Below are 22,198 nucleotides of genomic sequence, written 5' to 3'. Positions count from 1 at the left end.
AGGCGGGGGCAGCTTCGTCTCTCCCTTGAGGTCAGGCGGAGCGTGAGCTCTGGAGACGGCTCTGCAGTCCCTCGCTTGGATCTGCTCTGTCTGATCTGCTCAACCAGGCCCTGACGTGGTTGAGAGGTGCATGGCAAGGGCGGCTAGCACCCCCAGAAGTCCTCGGCGTGTGGGGTGTGGGCTGTGCTGCTGCCGTGGGCCTGGGCTGCCCGATGTGTTGGCACTTGTTGGCTGAGCAGAGGCGCGACGTTTCCTTCCCAGGCCTTCTCGATGGACTGTCCGTCTTTGTTATAAATAAAACGCCTGTGGCCTACGGTTTCTGTGTGTGAGCGAGTGCCTGTCGACCGTTCTGGCCACCAGCCACTGAGCACGGCCTGGTGATTTTGAGGGCTCTCCACAGGGGCTTGTCTGAGTCCCGGCTGGCCCAGGGGCTGCCCATGTCCCCAGCCGGGCGTTGCTGTGGTCACTGCTGGAGCATCTACAGCTGGACCGTGCCCTCTTTGCAGATCCGCAAAGACGCCCTCCGCGCGCTCAACGTGGCCTACACGGTGAGCACGCAGCGGTGCACCGTCTTCCCCCTGGACGGCCTCGCGCGCATGCTCCTCTTCCGGGATGTGGAGGAGGCCGCGGAGTTCGTCAGCTTCCACGGTCTGACGGTGTCTGATGGGTAAGCCGGGGGGCCTGCGGGCGACACGCACCTGCTTTCCTTTCCGCTCCTGTTGGTGCTAGTGAGGGCAGGGCAGCCGGGGTGGAGACGCCGGTCCCTGTGCCGCTCTGAGGGAGGCAGGCACGGCGAGGGCCAGCGTGGCTGGTGCTCCAACCTGCTCATGGGTCACCAGAGAACCCAGAAGTGAGGACACCCTTGGAGGGGGCCCGTGGTGCCGCGCCCGTCTGTGCCACAAGAGGCACGTGGGCCCACCCAGGCCTTTTCTCCTGCTTGGGACTCAGTCTTAGACAGTCTCCCTCCCAAAAGTGGCACGGCCATACCCGGCCCTTTGCATCCATGGCGGGTTTCTCCCACCCTCTGCGGCCAGAAGGGCCCTTGCCGCTGGCCCCTCCACACTGACTACAACCCGCCGCGCCCCCCACATGAGCAGGAATGCCGTCTGCTTGGAAGCGCGGCACCTCCTGGAACGAGGCAGGAGTGGGCGGCGTCGGCAGCGCCGCGTGGTGCTGGGACCTGTCGAGGTCACTCTGGGGCTGGACAGGGCCCCACTTTGTCCTCTGACCTCAAGCAGGAGGTTCCATGCTTCACACCTGGCTCCTGCGAGCGCCGCGGGGGTCCCGGGCGGATCGCTCCTGCCCGGGCAGCACACTCTGCTTTTGGTTTGGGTAGCTGTGTCGAGTTAAACCGGTCAGCGTTCCTGGAGCCAGAGGGACTGTCCAAGGCCAGGAAGTCGGGGCTCATCACCAAGAAGCTGACCGTGTCCGTTGGTGAGATCGTGAACGGGGGGCCTTTGCCGCCCGTGCTGCGCCACACCCCTGTGTGCAGCTTCAACTCACAGAACAAGTACATCGGGGAGAGCCTGGCCACGGAGCCCGCCGGTCCGCAGAGGCCCGGCGTGGACGCAGGTGAGGGTCAGCTCTGCTTCCCTCTGGGAAGCCCCTCGGGGGCCAGGGAGGCCGCGTGCTGGGGGGGAGCGCCGGGGGGGGCCAGGGAGGCCGCGTGCTGGGGGGGAGCGCCCAGGGGGCCAGGGAGGCCGCGTGCTGGGGGAGCGCCCGGGGGGCCAGGGAGGCCGCGTGCTGGGGGGTTTCTCCCGTCTCTGCCCGGCGGTGACCCTCCCTTGGGCCGTGGCCGCAGGCGGGCCTGTGCTCAGGTCCTCTGTTGGCCGTGGGGGGCTGCCCGCGCTGCGCCCATGCTACCCGTGTACTCCATTTTTTTCCTAATGGGTCTTCTGTTAACGTTTAATGAAGTATCGCTCAAGAGAATGCAAAGACACGGGTTTTTTTCCATATAGCCTGTTTACTTTCCGAAGTGTCCAACTGCCTCCTCTCGTGACCTTAAGATGGTCCAGAGGCACGAGGCCACCTTCTTCCTTGTTGTTTTCTGAGTGTGACGGCCTCTCGTCCAGCGTCTGAACCCACCTGGTGAAACGTCTGTCTCCAGTGCGGTCACTGTGGAAGCGCGGCTGGGGTGTCCTTATTGGCTTAGGCCAGTTATGGGGCTAGGTGGTGGGGCTGGTCAGTCCCTCCCACCAAAATCCCAAAATGCAAAAATTAGACAACAGCGTTTGGAAGCTGAGGAGGCAACCAGTGTTGCCCGTCATACCCATACCCAGCAGAATGAGACCTGGAGCGGGCAGTTTCATCTCTACCAGGACAGAGAGGGCACAGGCTTTGCACCTTGCACAGTGCCTGCAGATGCCTCGTGTTGCTACTTTGAAATAGTAGGAGGCTGGGCTAATGCTCGCTTCATGGGCAGTGACAACCACAAGGTGCAAATGCTAGGATTCAAATTCAGGTGTTTTATGACCGAGGCCCGTGTTTTCACAGCGACCGGGAGTCTCAGAAGATTAATGCCATGCCATCAAGACTGCCTGCCTTTTAGCTAGTTTTGTGATTCTGATTAAGCAATATGCAAGGTTTATTAAGGAAAACATTTTTGCTCTAAAGTAATCTCATCACCGGTTTCTTTTCAGGGGCTGGCAGGAGCGAGGAGGGCAGCGCCGACCCAGGCGCGCCCCCACCCCTGCTCCTTCCACCGCTGCCCTCCGCCCCCGTGCCCCTGCCAGCGCCTCACTTGTCCTCCTCGGCCACACCTGCGGCGACCGGCTTCTTCCAGTCCCCGGTACAGCCTGAGCTCCTCGCGCCAAAGCCCGTGCCAGTGTACTCGGACGCGGTGAGGAGCCTGTGGGTCCCGGCTGAGGCCCGAGGGCATGGCCCCCGCGGCGCCTGCGGGGCCCCATCCCGCCTGGCGCTGCCGTGCTGACTATTGGGGACTCGTGAGTCGAGGCTGTTGAGGTCGTCTAGCTCGGGGGTCTGCTGTCTTACCTGGAGGACCGTGGCGCCTCGGCCAGGCCACGTGTGGCCAGCGCACGTGGCTCAGTGCCCCCTCCTTGCAGACAGGTGACTCCAAGAGCAGCGATTGAGGTTGCCCTGTGAAAGGTCACTGTGCTCTGAGTGCTGGCCAGTGACCAGAAGGGTCTCGGCAGGTCCGGCCCTTGGTGTCAGAGGTGAAGCTGCCCTGCGTGGATGCTTCCCCCGCCAGGCTCCGTGCACCTGCTCTCAGCTAACCTCCCGCATGGGCGCAGGGGCCTAGGTCTCCAGGATGGCCAGGCGGGTGGGGAGGTGGCCTGCTGCTACCTCTCGACCTGCAGGGCTAAGTGCAGCTGGCTCCCCGCTGCCACGTTAGCGCCCGCGTCGTCGAGGCCAGAGGCCAGGGCAGCGCCTGCTGGGCGCCTCCTGCTTGCCAGGGCACCGTCACTGCCGAGCCCGCCCACCTCGGATCACGGGAAGAACCCGCGCTCACGTGGGCCCGCGGGCAGTGTCGCCTGCGTCAGCAAAGCCTGTCCTCCGCTCGTGGGCTGCTCAGGGGCAGCGCTGGGCACTCCCCGTGAGGGTCAGGGCGTTCTGGGGAGTGTGCGGAAGCACAAGTGTGTTCAGGTGGATGGAGAAGGAAAGGCGAGGCTGGCTGCCCCTCCCTTCCCAGAGGCCGTGCCGAGTTGAGGGCGTCTTCAGCCGAGGCCGGCAGGCCTCCCCAGACGCTGTGCCCGGGAGCCCCGGGGAGGGACTGCACCTGCAGACCGACCCTTCAGGCTCTGGGAGGGTCTCGGATGTTTCTGGCTGGTTGTGTATAATGTGGGTCTCCAGACTGACGGACTGGAAATGTCCTTGCTGGGCGGACCTTGGTGTCCCCGGGCTGCTTGGCCTGCGGTGAAACAGTGCGTGTGGCTGCACGGCGTGCCTGCTGCGCCCTGACTTGGTCGCTCCCTCGGCAGGACCTTGCGCAGGTGGTGGACGAGCTCATCCAGGAGGTTCTGCAGCGCGACTGCGAGGAGATGAGCTCCATCGGTGCGGCCTACGCGACCACGGCTCTGGGGTGAGTACAGCCCGGCGGCCCTCTGCACTCCAGAGCTGGCTGCGCCCACCCTCCAGGAAGAGAGCACGTGCCTGACGTGTTGTCTCAGGCTACGTTTTTGAATTGAACGTACCTGATTCTGGTGGCTAAGCTGAACTTCTAGCCTTAATGCATTCAGCAATCAAAATCTAAATTCTTAAGCAGCTTTTGTAAAGCTAATCCAATAAATTCAGCACATCAGATTTTCTTCGGGGTTTCCAAATGTTTAAAAAACCCAGTACATATGAAGTTTATAATGATTAGAAAAGGTATTATTTCACCTGTATAATTGTAGCTTACAAAAACCGTCACTCTGCTCACGGTCCCGTTCTTTTTTTTGTCATGAGGTTAGACACATACCTTCTGTTTAGGGGAACTAAATATAACCATGGCTTCTGTGGGCTTAATTTTTTAAAGATTTATTTATGTGTTTTTATCCCTCCCCCCCATGGTTCCCTTGTCTATTTGCTGTTTTTTTCTTCGCTGTGTCCTCATCTCCAGGAGGCACCAGGAACCAAACCTGGGACCTCTCATTTGAGAGGCGAGGGCCCAGCGGCTGAGCCCCCCCGCTTCCCACGCACCGCGGGGTCTGCTGGCTCGTGGCCTCTGCCGGGTGCGGCGGGCTGCGCTGGCGAGCTTGTTGTGGTGGTTGTGGCCTCTAGCTTGTTTTGGGCGGGTTGCTGAGTCTGGCTCGTTGTGGTGGGTTGCGGTGTCTGCTCTTCAGGTGTCACTGGGACCCGAGCCCGGCACCTCCCATGTGATAGGTGCCCCCCCCATTGAGCCACCTCTGAGCCCCATGGGCTGTTTTTATGCTAAAAGCCATGCAAGTTGTTTTCCCTTTCCAGTGTTAGTAGTTTAGTTCTGTCTGCTTGGCTTTCATGCTTCGCCCCAACTGCTGAGTAACGGCTCTGCTTCGCCAGCGTCTCCAGTGCTGCTGTGGAGGAGATGCTCGCGGCCACCACCGCTGCCGTCTTGGGGCACGTTGCAGCTGAAGCCGTGACGGAGGAGAGGCGGCGGGTGGAAGAGGCGCGGCAGCGGGCGCAGGAGGAGAGGTGAGCCTGCCCGCCTGCCGCGCTCACGGGGACCAACCACGGCCTCGTAGCCCGTGGCGCAGCTTCGTCACCCGCGGGCTACGAGGGAGGGCGGCACTGGGTTTCGTTCTCAGACAGGACCCTCGTGCTCGTCTTCTCTTAGGTTGAAGCAAGAGAGGGAACTGGTTCTAACGCAGCTGAGCCAGGGCCTGGCCGCAGAGCTGACGGAGCTGGTGGTGGCGGAGTGCGTGAGGGAGGCGGCCTTCCAGGAGCTGAGGTGAGCCGGGCCAGCGGGGGTGTCCTGGGATGCTGCGGGCTGGAGGGGGCGTGTGGGACGCTGCTGGGCAGGTGGGCGGGCCGGCGGGGGTGTCCTGGGACGCTGCGGCGCGGGCCGGAGGGGGCGTGTGGGACTCTGCGGCGCTGGTGGGTGGGCCGGCAGGGGTGTCCTGGGACGCTGCGGCGCGGGTGGGCAGGGGTGTGTGGGACGCTGCTGGGCAGGTGGGCCGGCGGGGGTGTCCTGGGACGCTGCGGCGCGGGTGGGCAGGGGTGTGTGGGACGCTGCTGGGCAGGTGGGCCGGCGGGGGTGTCCTGGGGCGCTGATACGCGGCTGGGGGGGAGCGGCGTGTGGGTTGCTGTGGCACGGGCTGGCATGAGTTTAATGGACGTTGTGGCACAGGCCGGCAGTCTCATCTTCGCAGACCCTGGTGCAGTTAAATCCAGCAAGGACACATTTTTCCCTTTAAAATATCCACATTTTACACCAACCAGGCAGCAGCTGCCTGTACCCCCGTTCCCAGGTAACCTCTAGGCTATTTTCTCTCTACAAATTGGCTATTTCCAGATATTTCATGAAAGTGAAATCCAGTAGTATTTGTCCTTACATGTTTTGTTTATTTCACTCAACGTAATGTTTTTAAGTCCCATCCGTGTTGCAACATGTCTTAGAAAACATTCTTACAGCCAAATAATATTCCACTGTGTAATATACCACATTTTTTTATCCCATTCATCTACTGATGGGCACTAGCATTGCGTCCACCTTGTGCGTCCACTGTTGCGCATAATGCTGCAGTGAATGCTGCTCTAGCAGTATCTGTTTGAATTCTTGCTTTCAGATCCTCTGGGTTTATACCTGGAGTTGCCGGGGCATATGGAAATTCTGTGTTTAACTTATTGAGGAACGTTCAAGTGTTCTCCATAGCAACTGCACCGTTTGAAAATTGTTCCTATTTCTCTACCTCCTTGCCAACACTTACTATTTTTGGCTATTTTCATAATAGCTATCCTCGTAGGTGTGAAGTGGTATCTCATTGAAGTTTTGATTTGTATTTCCTTAATGGCTAATGATGTTGAGCATCTTTTTATGTGCTTGTTGCCTCTTTGTACATCTTATTTGAAGAAATGTCTACTTGAGTCCCTTGCCCGTTTTCAGAATGGTATATCGAAGTCTCCAACTCTTACAGTAGAAATGCCCATTTCTCCCTTCAACTCTTGTCGGTGTTTCATATTGTTTGGGAATCTGTTGTTAGATGCAAATACATTTGTAATTGGTATATCTTCTTGATGAATTGACCGTTTTCTCAATATATAATGTCCACCTTTGTTTCCCTCTCCATCTGGCAGTATATATACATATTTTTTAACAAATCAATTTTATTAGTACGTATTAAGCGTACAGTTCATCCAAAGCATACAATCAATGGCAGTTAGTTGTGCATTTATCATTCCAAGCATTATTAGAGCATTTTCGTTATTTCAATAATAATAAAAAACCAGGCAAACGAGAGTCCTCGGTGTATGTTCTTAGCCTGAGGACCGACAGGCGCAGTGACTGAGGTGGTCCTCCCGGGGCACGCGCGCCTGTGTCTGGCTGAGGGTGTCTCCCCCCGCTGACTGCCCTGTGTTCCAGGAGCGCGGTGGACACTGACCAGAGGCTGCGCGTGGCCCGGTGCTCCCAGGACATCTGCGGCCACCTCGTGGACCTGTTTCTGGGGGAGGAGATTTTCCAGGCAGCCAAGGAGACCCTGCAGGAACTGCAGTGCTTCTGCAAATATCTCCAGCGGTGAGTCGGGAAGGCAGGCCTTGTACCAAAGGCAGTGAAGGGTCACCTCCACTTCCTATGGTCAGGGAGGAAGGGAGCGGAAAGCCTGTTTCCCCTCGAACCGGGTGGCGCGTGCAGAGGCGACTGCTCCCACGCCATGTTCCTGGACGGCTCAGACTTAGGGATGAGGAGAGCTGGTCTTCTGGCCAAGGGTGGCGAGGGTGGCTCTGAATTCAGCACTTCAGGACTGCTGCGAAGAAGCCACATGCTCACGGCCTGGCCCTCGGGCAGCCAGCGCCAGAGGCCATGCGTGGAACATGCGAGCAGCAGGCACGGCACCCATTCCAACTGATGGACTTGTTTTGGATGTGTGGCTAGTCGTGGCCATGAAGGAAACAGGGGAAATGACCGGCCTTGGGGCAGCCGTTGCCTTTGGGCCTCGGGGGGGCAGACCCCGACTTCCCGACCAGCTCCAGGCTGGGCGCACGTGGCTGGCTGCGTGGCGAAGTTGGAAACGGCATCGTGTGCGTGGTAGTCGACCAGCCGTGCACTCGTGGGACGGGACGTCAGTCTCCCTTCCACGGAGTCCCGGGCTGCCCGCACCAGGCCTCCTTGGCTGTGGGCTTCCACCCAGCGGTTCCCGTCGTCCGGGCTCTGCCTCCAGCCCGTGGCCTCCTTTACTCCCTCGGTGCGAGGCCTTCCCAGGGCCCTGTGCCCTGCCCAGCTCATGCGCGGCATGAGGCAGGTCCTGGCAGGGACGCGCCCTGGTGCGCTGGTCCTCCTGGCAGGTGCCAGGCCGCGAAGGCTCCGCCCCGGGCCCGGGTCAGGCGTCTGGTGGGTGGTTAGGTTGGTGCGCGGGCCTCCGCGGCCGTGATCCCCAGCTCTCCGCACCAGTCCGCTGCCCTCCATGCTTGTCTGCCTCCGCCCTCGTCCACTCCCTCAATTCCGACTCATCTCGGTGTGGACGTGTGGACGGTGACTGCTTGCCGTCAAACGTACCTTCCCTGTCTCGCCGTGGCCCTTGTCCCTGAGCTGGCATCTGTGTGTCCCCAGGTGGAGGGAAGCTGTCACAGCGCGGAAGAAACTGCGGCGCCAGATGCGGGCTTTCCCCGCCGCCCCCTGCTGCGTGGCCGTGGACGACCGGCTGCGGGCGCTGGCGCCGAGTGCCGAGTGCCCCATCGCCCGTGAGAACCTGGCCCGGGGCCTCCTGGACCTGGGGCACGCGGGGCGGCTGGGCGTCTCCTGCACCAGGTCAGCTCTCGGCCAGCGCCCCCAAGGGCGGAGGCTCCAGGCACCCCAGCCTCAGCGCAGCCAAGGCCCCCACCCCGCCCCATGGTCCGCGGACCCACCTGCCCCCGCCCTCGCCTCATTCCCAGACCCCGGGTGCGGGCTGCCTCGGCGCTTGTGTCCGCCGCCTGTCCCCAGAAGCCTCCCGGGGGCTCCCACCCCGGCGGCTCCCGCCCCCCACGCAGCGTCCTGTCCCCCCGTCACCCCCCGCGGCAGGGGCTTGGTCCCCTGGCCGCTGAGTCCCTGGCAGCCGGCTCGGTGCGCACTCAGTGTCGAGAGCCCATTTCTGCCATGTCTGCTGGGGCACTGGGAGCCGATGTGCAGGCACCCAGGCTCGTGCCCCCCGCTGTGCCCCCACCCTGCAGGCTGAGCTGGCTCAGGAGCCAGGCCGCCCACCGCCTCAAGGTCCAGCACTTCTGCCGGCGGCTGCTGAGGTCGGTGCGGGCTCCTGCCGGGCGGGCCCCCCCTGCCTGCGCACCGCTCAGCGCTCACCGCCACCCTGTCCTTACAGCGACGCCGCCTGGGCCCCACTGGACCTGCCGTCCCTCGTGGCCGAGCACCTTCCCCAGGCGCAGGACTGCGTGTTCTGGAAGCTGGTGCTGGTGCTGCCGGACGGGGAGGAGCAGCCCCCGGGCAGCCCCGGCAGGTCGGGCCCCTCCGCTGAGTTGGGAGTTGGGGGTGGGGGCGGGGCTGGGGGTGCAGGGCCAGGGTGCAGGGGCTGAGTACAGGGCTGGGGGTGCAGGGCCGGGGGTGCGGGAGCTGGGGATGCGGGGGCCGGGGGTGCAGGGCTGGGGGTGCAGGGGCTAAGTACGGGGGCCGGGTGTGCTGGGGCCGGGGGTGTGGGGGCTGAGTGCAAGGGCTGGGGGTGCAGTGTTGGGGGTGCGGGGTCTGGGCATGCAGGGCTGGGGGTACAGGGGCCGGGGGTGCAGAGCTGGGGACTGAGTATGCAGGTCGAGGGTGCAGGGCTGGGGGTACAAGGGCCGGGGGTGCAGGGCTGGGGGTGCAGGGCCCAGGCGTGCAGGGCTGGGGGTGCAGGGGCTGAGTGCAGGGCTGGGGGTGCAGGGGCCTGGGGTGCAGGGCTGGGGGTGCAGTTGAGGCTTAGTCCTGGTGTGTGGTGGCAGTGCTGAGGGGTAGAGCACGTCTTCGTGCTTAGACTGGTGGGCTTGTTTGTGACTTGAAGTCGACGCTGTAGGTTATTTTAATTCCTAGTCTATGAACTTGGTGATGGTCTAGGTCCTGAAGCGTTTGATGTGACTGCCATCTAAAGGTGTGCTAAGGCAAGCTGATCAGAGCCCTTAGGTTTGAAACTTCTGGTGGAGACAGCTCATAGCTTGTTATAGTAACAATTTTATTTTTTCTGTAAGGAAAAAACTTGTGCTGTTTTTTAAAAGAAACAAAAAATATTAATATGTAGTATTTCCTGTACCAAGTAGCTTCTGGATTGCCTATGTTGGAAGCAATCCAGAACAAATGACTTTTTTAATAGCTTTATTAAGATACAATTTACTTACCATGCAGTTCACCCATTTAAATGGCTTTTAGTATGTTCATAGAGTTGTGCACCCGTCACCACGGTCTAGCTTTAGAACCCTAAGAATCCTCACCTGTTTCTCCTAAGCGCCCGCTCAGCAGGAGGGACGAGGCGGTCTTCCAGGTTCCACCCTGGGCGGCTGGGATGCTGCGTGAGCTGCGCACAGGTGCCTGAGCGCGTGCCGTCCCAGCGCGCCTGGTCTCTGGGGGCAGTGCTGGGTCTTCCGTAACTTTTGCTGCTCAGGGCAGTGCCCAGCTTCCCCGCAGCCGCCGCCTCTTCCATTCAGCCAGCAGCGGGGAAGGGTTCCAGACTGTCAGAACATACTGCTTTAACTAGTCCCCGTTGACTCACACAGATTTAAAAAAAGAAAAAATCCCAAAGCTTGTCTCACCAGGCACCTGAGCAAAGAAACTAGCCAGTGCCATGCGCATCGCCCCCACGCCCCCGTAAATAACCTGGGAGGGCCCAGTGCCCCTTTGCAGGCACAGCCTGGCGGGCCCGGCCGAGGGCGGGCGGGGTCGGTGCTGGTGAAGCTACACTTGTGTGGCATTTCTTTATTTTTCTGAAAACGTTTGGAGTTCACGTTTGGAATTCGGGTCCTCTTCCAGTGAGGTGTTACCTTTTATTCACAGAGTTCTAGCAAATTGGTTAAAAGTCAAGTTCCTGGGCAGCAGTGGCTCAGAGGAGGACAGCGACAGGAACGGGGGCGCGATCCGGACACTGGCCCTGCTGCGCGCCCTCAGCCCCCGGGGCCGCCAGAGGCTCGTCGTCCACGTGTGCGTCAAGGTGAGCCCTGTGTGGGCATCCTGAGGCAGAGGTGCATCGCGACCACCCCCCCCCGTGACACCGTCGGGCTCCACCGGTGTGGGGTGGGGGGCTGTGCCTCTGAGCCCGAGACCCCTGGCCTCTGGGGGGCGTGGGGCTGGGCCTGGTGGGTCGAGGCTGTGCCTCTGAGCCTGAGACCCCCGTGGCCTCTGCGGGGGACGTGGGGCTGGGCCCGGTGGGTCGGGGCTGGGCCTCTGAGCCTGAGACCCCCGTGGCCTCTGCGGGGGGCGCAGGCCCCAGTGCCGGTTGCTGTTGTGTCTGTCCACACCTTTACCAGGACAGCTCTGGGGCGGCACAGCTGGGTTTGTATTTTGAAGGTCTTTGTACAGGACTGAGCTAGTCGTTTCTCTGGGAAATGGTTCTTTTTTTTTCCTTTAAAGATTTATTTCTGTCCCCTTCCCCCCCCCCCCCCCCCCCCCGTTGGTCTGTTCTCTGTGTCTATTGGCTGTGTATTCTTCTTTGTCCGTTTCTGTTGTTGTCAGCGGCACGGGAATCTGTGTCTCTTTTTGTTGTGTCATCTTGCTGTGTCAGCTCTCCCTGTGTGCGGTGCCATTCCTGGGCAGGCTGCACTTTCTTTCACGCTGGGCGGCTCTCCTTATGGGGCGCACTCCTTGCGCGTGGGGCTCCCCTACGTGGGGGACACCCCTGCGTGGCACGGCACTCCTTGCGCACATCAGCACTGCGCGCAGGCCAGCTCCACACGGGTCAAGGAGGCCCAGGGTTTGAACTGTGGACCTCCCATGTGGTAGTTGGACGCCCTAACCACTGGGCCAAGTCTGCATCCCTGGGAAATGGTTCTTGAGATGCTCTCGTTAGATTCTAACCTCGTGAGTGAAAGTTTAGGTCGCCATGTGTGCTCAGCAGCAAAACCAGCCGTGAACGTCTGTGTTCACGTGGAAGCTGGCAGCAGGCCTTAGCGCTGCTGCCCTCCGCCTGGCTGGGCGGGCCCTGGGGTGGGGTCCAGCCGAGGCCCTGGCCCACATGTGCTTGTGGGAGGGGTGGGTGCGGGCAGCAGTGCGCTGCCCTCAGGACAGGCTCTGCTGCGCCGCCGGGGCCCTGCGCTCGCCCAGCGCCTGCGTGGGGCCTCCTGCAGTCCCCTACCTGTGAGCTCTGCCAGGTCATAGAGTGGTTGTGGGGTTTGTGTATTTTTTTTCCGTTTTAGTACTGTTCATTGTATTTGCCAAATTTGAGTAGTACATATTTAGAACTTGGAAACTTAAAGTGGCAACATAGTAAGAACCACCCACGTGTTCCTCATGCAGAGAGCAGTGATCCCCGTTTGGGCGTGCCTTTCCTTTCCTTGAAGGTTGTTTCTCTGGCCTTTATCTTTCATTATTTTGAGGAAAATGATGCTCACGTGCAGTTAAGTGAAAGTCAAACAGCAGCATCTCATTTACACGAGGAGGAGCAGGCTGCTCCTTCTCCTCGCCCTGCTCTCCAGGGTTTGGTTTGCATCGTATTTCCAGATCATGTGCTTATGACACTGCCGCTTCTTAGTTTATCCACTTAAATGGTTCCCGCCAACTTCCCGTTAAAGTAGGTGTATTAGTTACTGCTGAATAAAACCTCCAGAGCGCAGGAGCCTAAAACCAGAAGTTTTTATGGCCTCACAGCTTCTGGGGTTAGGAGCCCACGGGCTCCAGGTTCCTTCACGGCAGACCTGCAGGTGCTGGCCAGAGCGCGGCCCAGAGCCGGTGAGTGGCCCAGTCTCAGGCCTGCGGTCTCTTTCTTGGGCTGTTGAGTTTTTCTTGGAAGGACTTGTCCCATCTCTCAGCTGGGGCAGCGGCTGGTGTTTCCAGCGTTGGTGGGAGCCTCCGGGCGCTGGGAAAGCTGGCCTGGCCGCTGCCCTGCCCCCTCAGAGCCTGCTCGAAGTCCAGGGCTGCCGGGCGGGCGCTCCCTGGCTTTCCTGCCCGTGGACTGCCCCTTCTGCTTCCGTCCTGTGGAGCCGTCAGAGCGCGTCTGCGCTTCCCACCTCTGCGGTGATGGGCGCGGCCGGCTGTGCCTGGCTAGCCTGAGGGAACGGGGCCACGGGTCCTGCAGGACGCGCTCTTCGGCTCCAGGGCTGCTGCTCGTGTTAACCGTGGCCTCAGCGGACGGGCATGGGGTGCTGGCTGCGTGCGCTGTGCGCAGTGGTGCGCTCAGCCTGGCGTGCTGGCGCTCTTCCAGGTGGCCCATGGCACCCTCAGTGACGGCGCCCTCGATGCCGTGGAAACGCAGAAAGACCTGCTGGGGACCAGCGGGCTGGTGCTGCTGCTGCCCCCCAGGGCGCGGGGCGACGCGGCGGAGGAGGACGTGTACTGGCTGTCGGCCCTGCTGCAGCTCAAGCAGCTCCTGCAGGCCAAGCCCTTCCAGCCTGCGCTGCCACTGGCCGTCCTGGTGCCCGGCCTGGGCGGCGGCACCGTGGAGAAGGACGTGGAGGACGGTTTGTGGCAGCTCTGTTGTTTAGCGGAGGGTGGGGCCTGGGTCTGCACGAGCCGGCCACTGGCAGGGGTGTCGCAGCTGTGCCTCCGGGTTCTGGCGGGCACGGCTAGAGCCGCGAGGGCGACACAGGCGCGGGCGTTTCTGTTCAGGTCTGATGCTGCAGGATCTGGTCTCTGCTAAGCTGGTTTCAGATTACACTGTCCTGGAGATCCCAGACTCGGTCAGCGACCTTCAGGGCACAGCGAAGGTGAGGTGGGCGCAGGGCCTGGGGGGGAGGCACAGGGCCCGGGGGCGGGGGGGGAGGCGCAGGGTGGCGGGGTTTCCCTTCGGCTTCATCTTGAGTTTAACGGTGTTAATGTTTGCAGTTCTGATTTCATGTGTCGAACAGAAAGCATTCTAAAAATAAAAGAGGAAGTCAAGTAAAAGATAAGATTAGCCAGTATTCCTGCCTTCTGCAACAACTTAAATTGTTGGTATAGTATTTTTCGCGTTTTGTCTTTATGAATTTAAAGCACAACAGCTCATTCCTTATATCTGAACATCAGATGTAGAAGTTACCTTTCTAAGGTGGGTGTCATAGAAGCACGTGAGAAACAGTGTCATCTGAAACTGCAAAAAGAGTCTGTGCCGACACACGTCCCCGGAGAGGGGCAGCGTGTGAGGCTGGGGCGCCACTGGGTGCCCTTGGGTGCTCTGGGCATGGCAGGCTTTGGTTTCCCTTCTTCATGGGAAGAGGCAGGTTTTCCTGGGCCCTACTCCCTGGGCTGGGCCCAGCAGCTCCTGCCAGGGGGTTCGGGGCTGGGGGCTCAGACCACCCTCCCGATGGCCCCATGTGTCTGCAGGGCGGCAGGAGGCCAGAGCTCAGCCTCAGGAAGCTTCTGCGCTGCCAGACGCGCACACGCTTGTGGCTCCGCGAGTGGCTCGGGCCCCGGTGCTGGGCGGGACACCCGGCTCCTCAGAGCACTTAGAAAGCGCCGCGCGCCTCGCGGAGGCCGTGGACTGAGCGCCCCATCTGTCCTCGTCGCAGGTCTCGCAGGCGGTGACGTGGCTGGCCTCCCGCTGCCCCGCTCCCCTCGACCTGGGCTGCCAGACCCTCGTCCAGTTCCTGGAGGACGGGGTCGCCCGTGAGTTCAGCAGCCGGTTCTTCCGCGACAGAAGAGAGCGGCGGCTGGGCGGCCTGGCCTCGCAGGAGCCGGCGGCCGTCGTCGAGCTGTTCAACAGCGTGCTGCGCTTCCTGGCCTCGGTGGTGGCCTCGGAGCTGCTGTGCGACCTGTCTTGGCCCATCGCCGAGTTTGCCGAGGCGGGGGGCAGCCAGCGGCTCCCGCACCTGCGCTGGAATTCCCCTGAGCACCTGGCCTGGCTGAAGCAGGCCGTGCTGGCCTTCCAGATGCCGCAGATGGACCTGCCGCCCGCCGGGGGTGCGTCTCCGGGGCGGGGCGGGGCGGGGCTGGCAGGAGGCGGGGCCTGCTGGCCTCAGTGCTCGCCACCCAGCTGTGAAGGGCGAGGCAAGAGCACCACCCAGGCTGCCCGGCCTCCCGTGCCCCTCCTCGGGGGCACTTCCCACACAGAGGGGTCTGCTCAGCTCCAGGGTGGGGGGCCGTGGGGGGCACTGGCTCCGCCTGGCTCTGCCTCGCTGGCAGGGCCCGACCCGCCTGCGCCAGGCCCCCGCGTCAGAGGGCGCGGGCGGGGAGGGGGCCGAGGGCCTGTGGCAGGAGCCTTTAGGAGAAACCGCCATGGCTCGGCGTGCAGCCCACTTTACTCAGTGAGGTTTTTCTGTCAAGTTTTTTGTATTTTGCTTTTTTGTTTAAAAACACATTTTTGGTAAAAGTAGCAATATTTTCTAAAACATAAGAGGAAAGCATCATTGTTTCACATTTTTGCAAATCTGTTAAATGTCTAGCTTAATAATAGAAGGCAACTGTGTTCTTGTATTTGTTTCTGTCCTTAATTTGTCATTCCACACCTTGTGAGCTCTGGAAAACTGTTTCTGCTAATGAGAGAGAGAAAGTTAAAAAGTAAATAAAAGCTTAATACTGCTCTGAAGTAGCCTTGACCCTGTGCCGGGCCCCTCTCTCCGCAGCCCCCTGGCTCCCTGTCTGCGCCATGGTGCTGCAGTACGCGGCCCAGATCCCCAGCTCGCGCCAGACGCAGCCTGTGCTCCAGTCCCAGGTGGAGAACCTGCTCGCGCAAACGTACCGCCGGTGGGAGAGCAGCGGCCCCGGCCCGGGCCGCGGGGCAGGGCCCCCGGTGGGCGAGATCCCGTGGGACGACCTGCTCGCCTTGTGCATCGACCACAAGCTGAGGGACTGGGCGCCCCCGCGGCTGCCCGTCTCGCCAGGTACGCCCTTGGCCAGGCTGCGCCTCCCCGCCTCGCGCCCCCTTCCCCAGAACCAGGGCTCCATCCTCACGCTTCAGCCCTCCCTCCTCCCTTTCCCTAATGCCCCCTCTTCAGGCCACGTTTCCAGTGAATTTGTAAATGTTGGGAAGCGCTGACGAAGTCCCAGAGCCTGGACTTAAAGGGCCCTCGGAGGCCGGCCTGGCGTCTGGCCTGGTGTCCGGCCTCAAGCTGGCTGGACTCAGGCCCTTGGAGCCCTGACCAAGCCCACGGCCGCTTCCTCACACGCTTGTTTGTCCTTGAATTTGAGTGGAGGTCACTTGTTTTTCTGGTGTTTTTTTCTTATTTATCTTTATGTTGTTTTCTTAGAGGCGCTGAGTGAAGATGGTCAGATATGTGTATATTTTTTTAAAAACCATCTGAAGAATTACGACGTTCCCTTGTCGTGGGAACAGGCCAGATTACAGACGCAGAAGGAGCTGCTGCTGCGCCGGGGACGGTGAGGGCCGTGCGCGGTTGTGCCGCTGCTCCTGCAGCCGCGTGTTTGCTGCGCCACAGCGTTCTGCCCCGAGCATGCAGGGGAGTCAGCGGGCTCCCTTCCAGTTAGGGCCCCACGCGGCAGAACGGCCAGTTGTGGGCAAATCCTGACAGTCAGGCGGCAGATGGGGGCCCGCTGCTCTCCTGGGGCGCGCCCCATGCGGAGCTCAGTGGGGCGTGCAGGGCGGGGCCGTCGAGCCTGCGCGTCAGCCTGGCTGAAAAGCTGAGTGAACCTTGGGAAGTGCAGGTGGGCGTTATCCTGGGAACACGGAAGAAAGTGACGTCCATTCGCGTCACCTGCGTGAACGGTCATCTCAGTGGGTGCTGAACGTGCTTCTTAGAACTTCTCACCGGGGCTTGGGGAAGAAATTCTCTTACAGGCACCTGCCCCCCACCCCCGCCCCAAGTCCTCCTTGTTAGTGGACAGTAGAAACACCGCGGGCAGCAGTCCCTGCTGGTCCCCTTGTCCAAGCGCGTGGCCAGTGCAGGGGCACCGAGCCGAGAAGACAAGGGGTGGACGGAGGAAGGGCCGTCCTTCCCAGGTGGTACAGCGGTCAGTCCCAGCACATCCCCTGGTCCCACTGGGACCAGCCTGCATCGTACGGAAACTCCCGCCCTGGCGGCGACGCATGACTGACCAGGGCAGGCGCTGCGCAGCCCCCGGGGGCCGAGTGTCCAGTGCAGGTCCGCCCCAGGGGGAGAGCGCAGCGAGCGGTGCGGCTCCTGACGGCAGCGTCGTGCTTCTGAGGCAGACACTGCACAGCTCGCCCCAGGAACTGACGGGTTCGTTCTAGAATTCTCCAGGATGAGAAAACGTGTAGCCGTTACTGAGAAAATATTTAACAAGAATAACAATGAGAGATCTTCTCCGACTAACATAAAACATACAATGCAGTGCGGCATTTAGCAGCACAGGGCACTGCAGGTAGACCAGTGGCTCAGAGGGAAGTCCACGAGGGCCACGTGGGCCGTGGCTGGTGGTGTAGAGCCTCAGCTCGCCGTGCCCACGCCGGCCACGCTGCCCGTAAACGTTCCTTCCAGGTAGGTCAGTGCCCCAGGTGACAGTAGACTTGCGGTGCCAGGAGGCCAGAGGCAGCTGCTTGTCGTCTTGAGTGTGAAGGTGTAGGCATGGCAGGGCCGGGAGGGAGGGCCTGGAGGCAGGGCCCGGAGGGAGAGCAGGGAGGCAGGGCCGGGAGGGAGAGCAGGGAGGCAGGGCCGGCTGCGGGGAGAGGCTGTGCCTGCTCGTGTGTGGTTGTCCCTGAGCAGAGCCCACTGCCCTGCACCTCATCACAGGTGGGGGATGCTCCGAGCCTGGCCGGGGCTGGGGAGCCGTTAGGGCCTGGGCACGGGTGGCGGGTGACGGGCCGAGACACCGGGCCTCGGCGGCCGCGTGCTGCACGGGTGCCCTGGGCGTCGCTCCCTCTGCTGACCGCGACTTTCACACGTGTCTTGCAGCCCGGGGGTGAAGTCCCTCTGCTCTTCTGGACGTGCTCCTTCTACTCCAACGCTTCAAGCCCACCCCGCAAGGACGAGGAGTGCTGAGCACGGCAGAGCCGCACGAGTGCCCAGCGCCGAGGAGCTGACCCGCGACACCCCGGCCCGGGAGCTTCTCTCGCAGCGCCTGTCGCGCAGCCTCCTGCTGGAGAAGGAGGAGAGCCAGAGGTGACGCCCCCCCAGCAGCCCTGTCGTTTGCCCCCACTTCTTGGGAAAGGGAGAGTTGGTATTGTTTGTTTGAGTTGAGACAAGAACAGAAAAATCAGCAAGGGTTACAGTGACGGGACTTTGTTTTAAAACTGAAGGGGAGTGACGGGTGTAGCTCAGTGGTTGAGCACCTGCTTCACATGTCCAAGGTCCCAGATTTAATCCCCAGTACCTCCTAAAACAGAACAAAACTGCAGGTGAGTCAGAGTCCCTTAAAGCATAAGTTTGAAGGCACAGGCAGTCCCCGATGTTCTTTATAGAACAATCATGCATGAAATACAGGATTCCCATATACTGCCCTATTAACACTTGGCATTGCTATGGAACTTTTGATACAATTGATGAAAGCGTATTTTTATGATTGTACTGTTAACTGCTCTAGTTCATGGTGTAGCATAGGGCTCACTGTTGGTGTAGTTTGGTTGTATGCAATGGGTTTTTTTTTCTCTTACCATGTGTAGAACCTGACATTTCCCCTGTAACCACATTTGGAGATATACATGTTTGCGTACGTGTATATATTACAGTGCTGTTAATTACATTCCTAGTGCTCTGTCACCACCACCCTTTACTAAAACTTTCCTTCATTCCGGTGAGGAACTCTGTACATTTTAAACCTTAACTTTCCATTCCCTGTTCCACTTGTCCTCTGGTAACCGCTATTCTAGATTCTGACTATGAGTTAGTTTTCTAATTATTTTATATCAGTGAAATAATACTTGTCCTCTTGTGTCTGGCCTGTTTTACTCACCACAGTGTCTTCAAGCTCGCCCATGTCGCCGCATCCTCAGGACTTGGCTCCTTTTTGCTGAGGAGCGTGCCGTCGTGTGTCTAAGCCTCTCTTTCGCTTAGGGACACGTGGTTTGCCTCCTTCCTTTGGCAGTTGTGAATGTGCTGTGATGAATGCTCGTCTGTAAATACCCGTGCAAGTTCCTGCGTTCAGTTCCTTGGGGTGTGTGCTCGAGGTCGGGCTGCCAGGTCACGGGGCAGCTTCCGAGGAACGCTGCGCTGTCCCCACAGTGGCTGCTCCGTCTTACGTCGCCACCGCGGTGAGCGACTGTCCCTGTTTCTCCACATCCTCTCCCCACCTGTTACTCTCCACTTTATAGGAGCAGCCACTCTAATGGGCACGAGTTGGCATCTCATTGTATTTTGCCTTGTTTTGTTTTTATAGAGAAGTTCAAAGCTTACAAAGCAACCGTACGTACCATGTAGGATTCCCTTACATCCCTCCACCACCGACACCTTGATTGTGGTGACACGTCACCAGTGATGGAAGAGCTCACATTTGGTGTGCTTTCCCCACAAAGCATCCTGTTACTAACACTACGTCCTAGTTGTACGTGAGAGAACCTTCTCGTGTTTGTGCTGCCAGCCACAGCCCATTGTCCACAGTGGGTTTGCTGTGTTCTCTGGTCCTGCCTGTACGATCCATCCAGCGTGGGGACTCAGCGGCTCTCGGTTCTATCACAGAGTGTGCTGTCATCAGCTCCGTCCGCTTCTCAGGGAAATCCCATGTCCCCTTACACTCCCCCACTGTTGACCCTCAGCGTTGGGACGGAGCCTCCTTTGCCATCGCTGAGAAAGTATTTCAGTACTCCTGTTAGTTACGGTTTATAAGTTACATTACTTGTATTTTCCTCATGTATCCATAAAACCATGTAATAGAGGAACAGTCTCGTGTTTGTACCATTAACCACAATCCTCATCTACACCAGATTCACTGCGTTACAGTCCCTAGATTCCCTGTCATTCCGTTATCATTAACCTCCCTAGACTGCCCCTTTGAGCCACAGCCACATTTATGAATCAGCAGTGACAGTTGTACTCACTGTTTCACCATCACCTCTGTTCATTTCCCCTCATTCAGTCTACCTTATTAAACATTCTGTATACATTCAGCATCAGCTCTCCCTTGTCAGCCCATATTCTTTCCCTTAGTAACCTAGACTCTATAGTTTAACCCCAAGAGTTTACATTATATTTAATTCACGTTAGTGAGACCATACAATGTTTGTCTTTTTGTGTCCAGCTTATTTCCCTCGACATCATGTCCTCAGCGTTCATCCATGTTGTAGCATGTACCAGCACTTCATTTCTTTTTAAGGCTGAATAATATTCCTTGTATGGAAATAGTATTTTTTGTATAATGTCATGTATTTATGCCCCCTCCACCCCCACTGTTTGTACTCACTGTCTGCTTTCTGTGTCCATTCTTTCTCCACTTGTCTTCTTTTTAGGAGGCACCAGGAACTAAACCTGGGACCTCCTATGTGGGAGGGAGATGCCCAATCATCTGAGCCACCTCCAGTCCCTGCTTGTTATATCGCTCATTATGTTTTCTCATTGTGTCTCTTTGTTGCATCATCTCGTTGTGTCAGGGCACTGGTCAGCTTGTCTTTTTTAGAAGGCACTGGAAACTGGACCTGGGACCTCCTGTGTGGTAGGCAGGCACCCAACTGCTTGAGTCACATCCGCCTCCTTAGGCTATTGATGAATCTTTCTTTTTTAATGTAGGCATTTAGAGCTATACAGATTTTCCTCTGAGTACTGCCTTTGCTGCATCCCATAAATTTTGGCTTGTTCTGTTTCCGTTTCCATTGATACTTCTTAATTTCTGTTGTAATTTGTTGTTTGACCTGTTGTTTGCGTAATAGTGTGTTTTTTAATTGAATAGTTTCCAGTTTTCATTCTGATGTTGATTTCTAGCTTTACTCCATTGTGGCCCAAGAAGATACTTTGTATGATTTCATTACTTTTAAATTTATGACGGTTTTCCCTGTGGCCTCACGTGCTCCACCCTGGAGACGTTCCGTGCGCTCTGAGGAGTGCGCCTGCGGCGCTGGGTGGACCGTTCTGCGCGTGCCTCGGGTCCGAGCGGCCGCTGGCGTCGCTCACGTCCACTGTGTCCTGGCCGGTCTGCTCAGACGTCCTGCCAGTTATGGGACGAGGCGTGGAAGTCTCGGGCTCCTGTGGACGCGTCTGTCCCCTTCCCGTCCTGTCCACTTGTCCCTCCCATGCTTGGGGCTCTGCTGCGAGGTGCGTGCTACCACGTTACGTCTTCCTGCTGGGCCGAACCCTCGCCGTTTTACTCTCCTTCTTGGCCTCTTATCCTTTTTGACTTTGTCTGTCTGATGGTAATAGAGCCCTCAGAGCCTCCCAGCGATCTGAAATAGCCCATCAAAAGCGGTGGTCAGCAGTCAGACCACACACCGGGTTTTGGAGGACTCGGTCTCTAGAGCCCACCCTGACACCAGCGAGCGGCCACGGAGCTGGGCTGCAGCCCCCCTGCTGCCTGTCCCCGGGGGCTGGCACTGGCTGGCCTCGCCCGGGCACGCCTCTCCCCACCCCCCGGGTGCTGCGCCACCTTCACAGCGGGCTCCGGTGGCTCCTGCCCGTCCAGGACCGGTTTGGGTGGAGGGACCCAAGCCTGCGGCTTCCTGCTCTGCCGTCCTCCACAGTCTTTCCACAGATGGGTGGCTTTGGGCTCTTTGGAGTCAGTTCTTTTACTTGTTTGTTTTTGGAAGTCAGTGTTGTGTTTTCTGGTGGAAAATGCAGATGGCCGGCTGCCTGGCGGCCTCGCGGGGTCTTCGGCACGCCTGCGCGGCCCGGGGGCTGGCCTCCTACACACCCGCCTCCTTCCCGCCTGTCTGTGCTGCCTTGTCTCGGCCCCAAACCTCTTCCCGTCGTGCTCTCCCTGAACGACCTCGCGTCCAGCCAGGGGCGGCAGGGTCGCCCCTGCACCCCCACCTTGAATCGGCCTGTCCCCTGGCGCCCCTCTTCTTGTTGGGGTGAGCACCCCTCCCCGGCCATGGCCCGCCCTCTCCAGCCCCTCCCAAGGCCCCAGGGCCTCCCCCTTCGCCCCCCCCATGCCCCAGCGCAGGTCTCCCCTCGCTGACCTCGCCAGCTGCACGTTCTCCATCCTCCCCCGTGGCCGGTGCCTACTGGTCCACCCACGTCCCTGCCCTGGGCGCTCGCCAATACTCGCTGCCCGTTCTCACCCCATGCCCTGCAGCGCCTCCAGGCCACTGCCAGCCCCTGTACGGCAGCCTCTCCCCTGCCCCCTCCCCGCAGCCCTCCTCACCTGCGCCCGCTGCCCGGGGATTTCTCCCCGTTTCACCGACCTGAAGTAAAGTTCTGCCAACTCCAGGGTCGGAGCTGGTCCCCGAGTCTGCCTCTGAACTCCAGGCTCAGATATCCTGTAGCTGCTTGAACCCTGCACTGGGAGGTCTGATGGCCCTTTGAGATTTAAGCTGCCGCAGATCTGACCGGCCCCTCTCCCGGTGCCCATCTCTGTTGACGGGAGCTGTGCCCTTTCAGCTGCCCAAGCCAGGAGCCTGGAGTCAGCCATGGCTGATCCCCTACATCCCAGCACCCACAGGTCCTGCCGCCCCATGCAAATGAACACCTAACCAAAACAAAAGAGCTGCAT

The 22,198-nt window shown here is 59.6% G+C and overlaps 1 protein-coding gene across 2 annotated transcripts in view; it reads left to right on the top strand.

Annotated features, from left to right (window-relative positions):
• The window catches only part of MCM3AP (minichromosome maintenance complex component 3 associated protein), a 48,061-nt gene that overhangs the window by 24,344 nt on the left and 1,519 nt on the right, over positions 1-22,198 (top strand). For both annotated transcript variants that reach the window (XR_009185668.2, XM_058296379.1), the window contains exons 11-27: positions 507-667; positions 1,337-1,572; positions 2,640-2,839; positions 3,939-4,039; positions 4,978-5,109; positions 5,252-5,365; positions 6,998-7,150; positions 8,183-8,380; positions 8,782-8,850; positions 8,928-9,062; positions 10,580-10,733; positions 12,939-13,194; positions 13,343-13,440; positions 14,221-14,611; positions 15,274-15,531; positions 15,898-16,027; positions 17,521-17,727. Coding sequence is in view for 1 of the 2 variants with exons in the window: in XM_058296379.1 (XP_058152362.1) it covers positions 507-667; positions 1,337-1,572; positions 2,640-2,839; positions 3,939-4,039; positions 4,978-5,109; positions 5,252-5,365; positions 6,998-7,150; positions 8,183-8,380; positions 8,782-8,850; positions 8,928-9,062; positions 10,580-10,733; positions 12,939-13,194; positions 13,343-13,440; positions 14,221-14,611; positions 15,274-15,531; positions 15,898-16,027; positions 17,521-17,727 (2,993 nt within the window). In the remaining variant the exon portion in view is untranslated. The remainder of the gene's footprint in view (positions 1-506; positions 668-1,336; positions 1,573-2,639; positions 2,840-3,938; positions 4,040-4,977; positions 5,110-5,251; positions 5,366-6,997; positions 7,151-8,182; positions 8,381-8,781; positions 8,851-8,927; positions 9,063-10,579; positions 10,734-12,938; positions 13,195-13,342; positions 13,441-14,220; positions 14,612-15,273; positions 15,532-15,897; positions 16,028-17,520; positions 17,728-22,198) is intronic.

This window comes from Dasypus novemcinctus, chromosome 4 (assembly GCF_030445035.2).
Source record: "Dasypus novemcinctus isolate mDasNov1 chromosome 4, mDasNov1.1.hap2, whole genome shotgun sequence".
In the NCBI taxonomy this organism is placed as follows: Eukaryota; Metazoa; Chordata; class Mammalia; order Cingulata; family Dasypodidae; genus Dasypus; species Dasypus novemcinctus.
The sequence above is the reverse complement of the archived record's forward strand: the minus strand, read 5'-3'. Positions and strand labels throughout refer to the sequence as shown.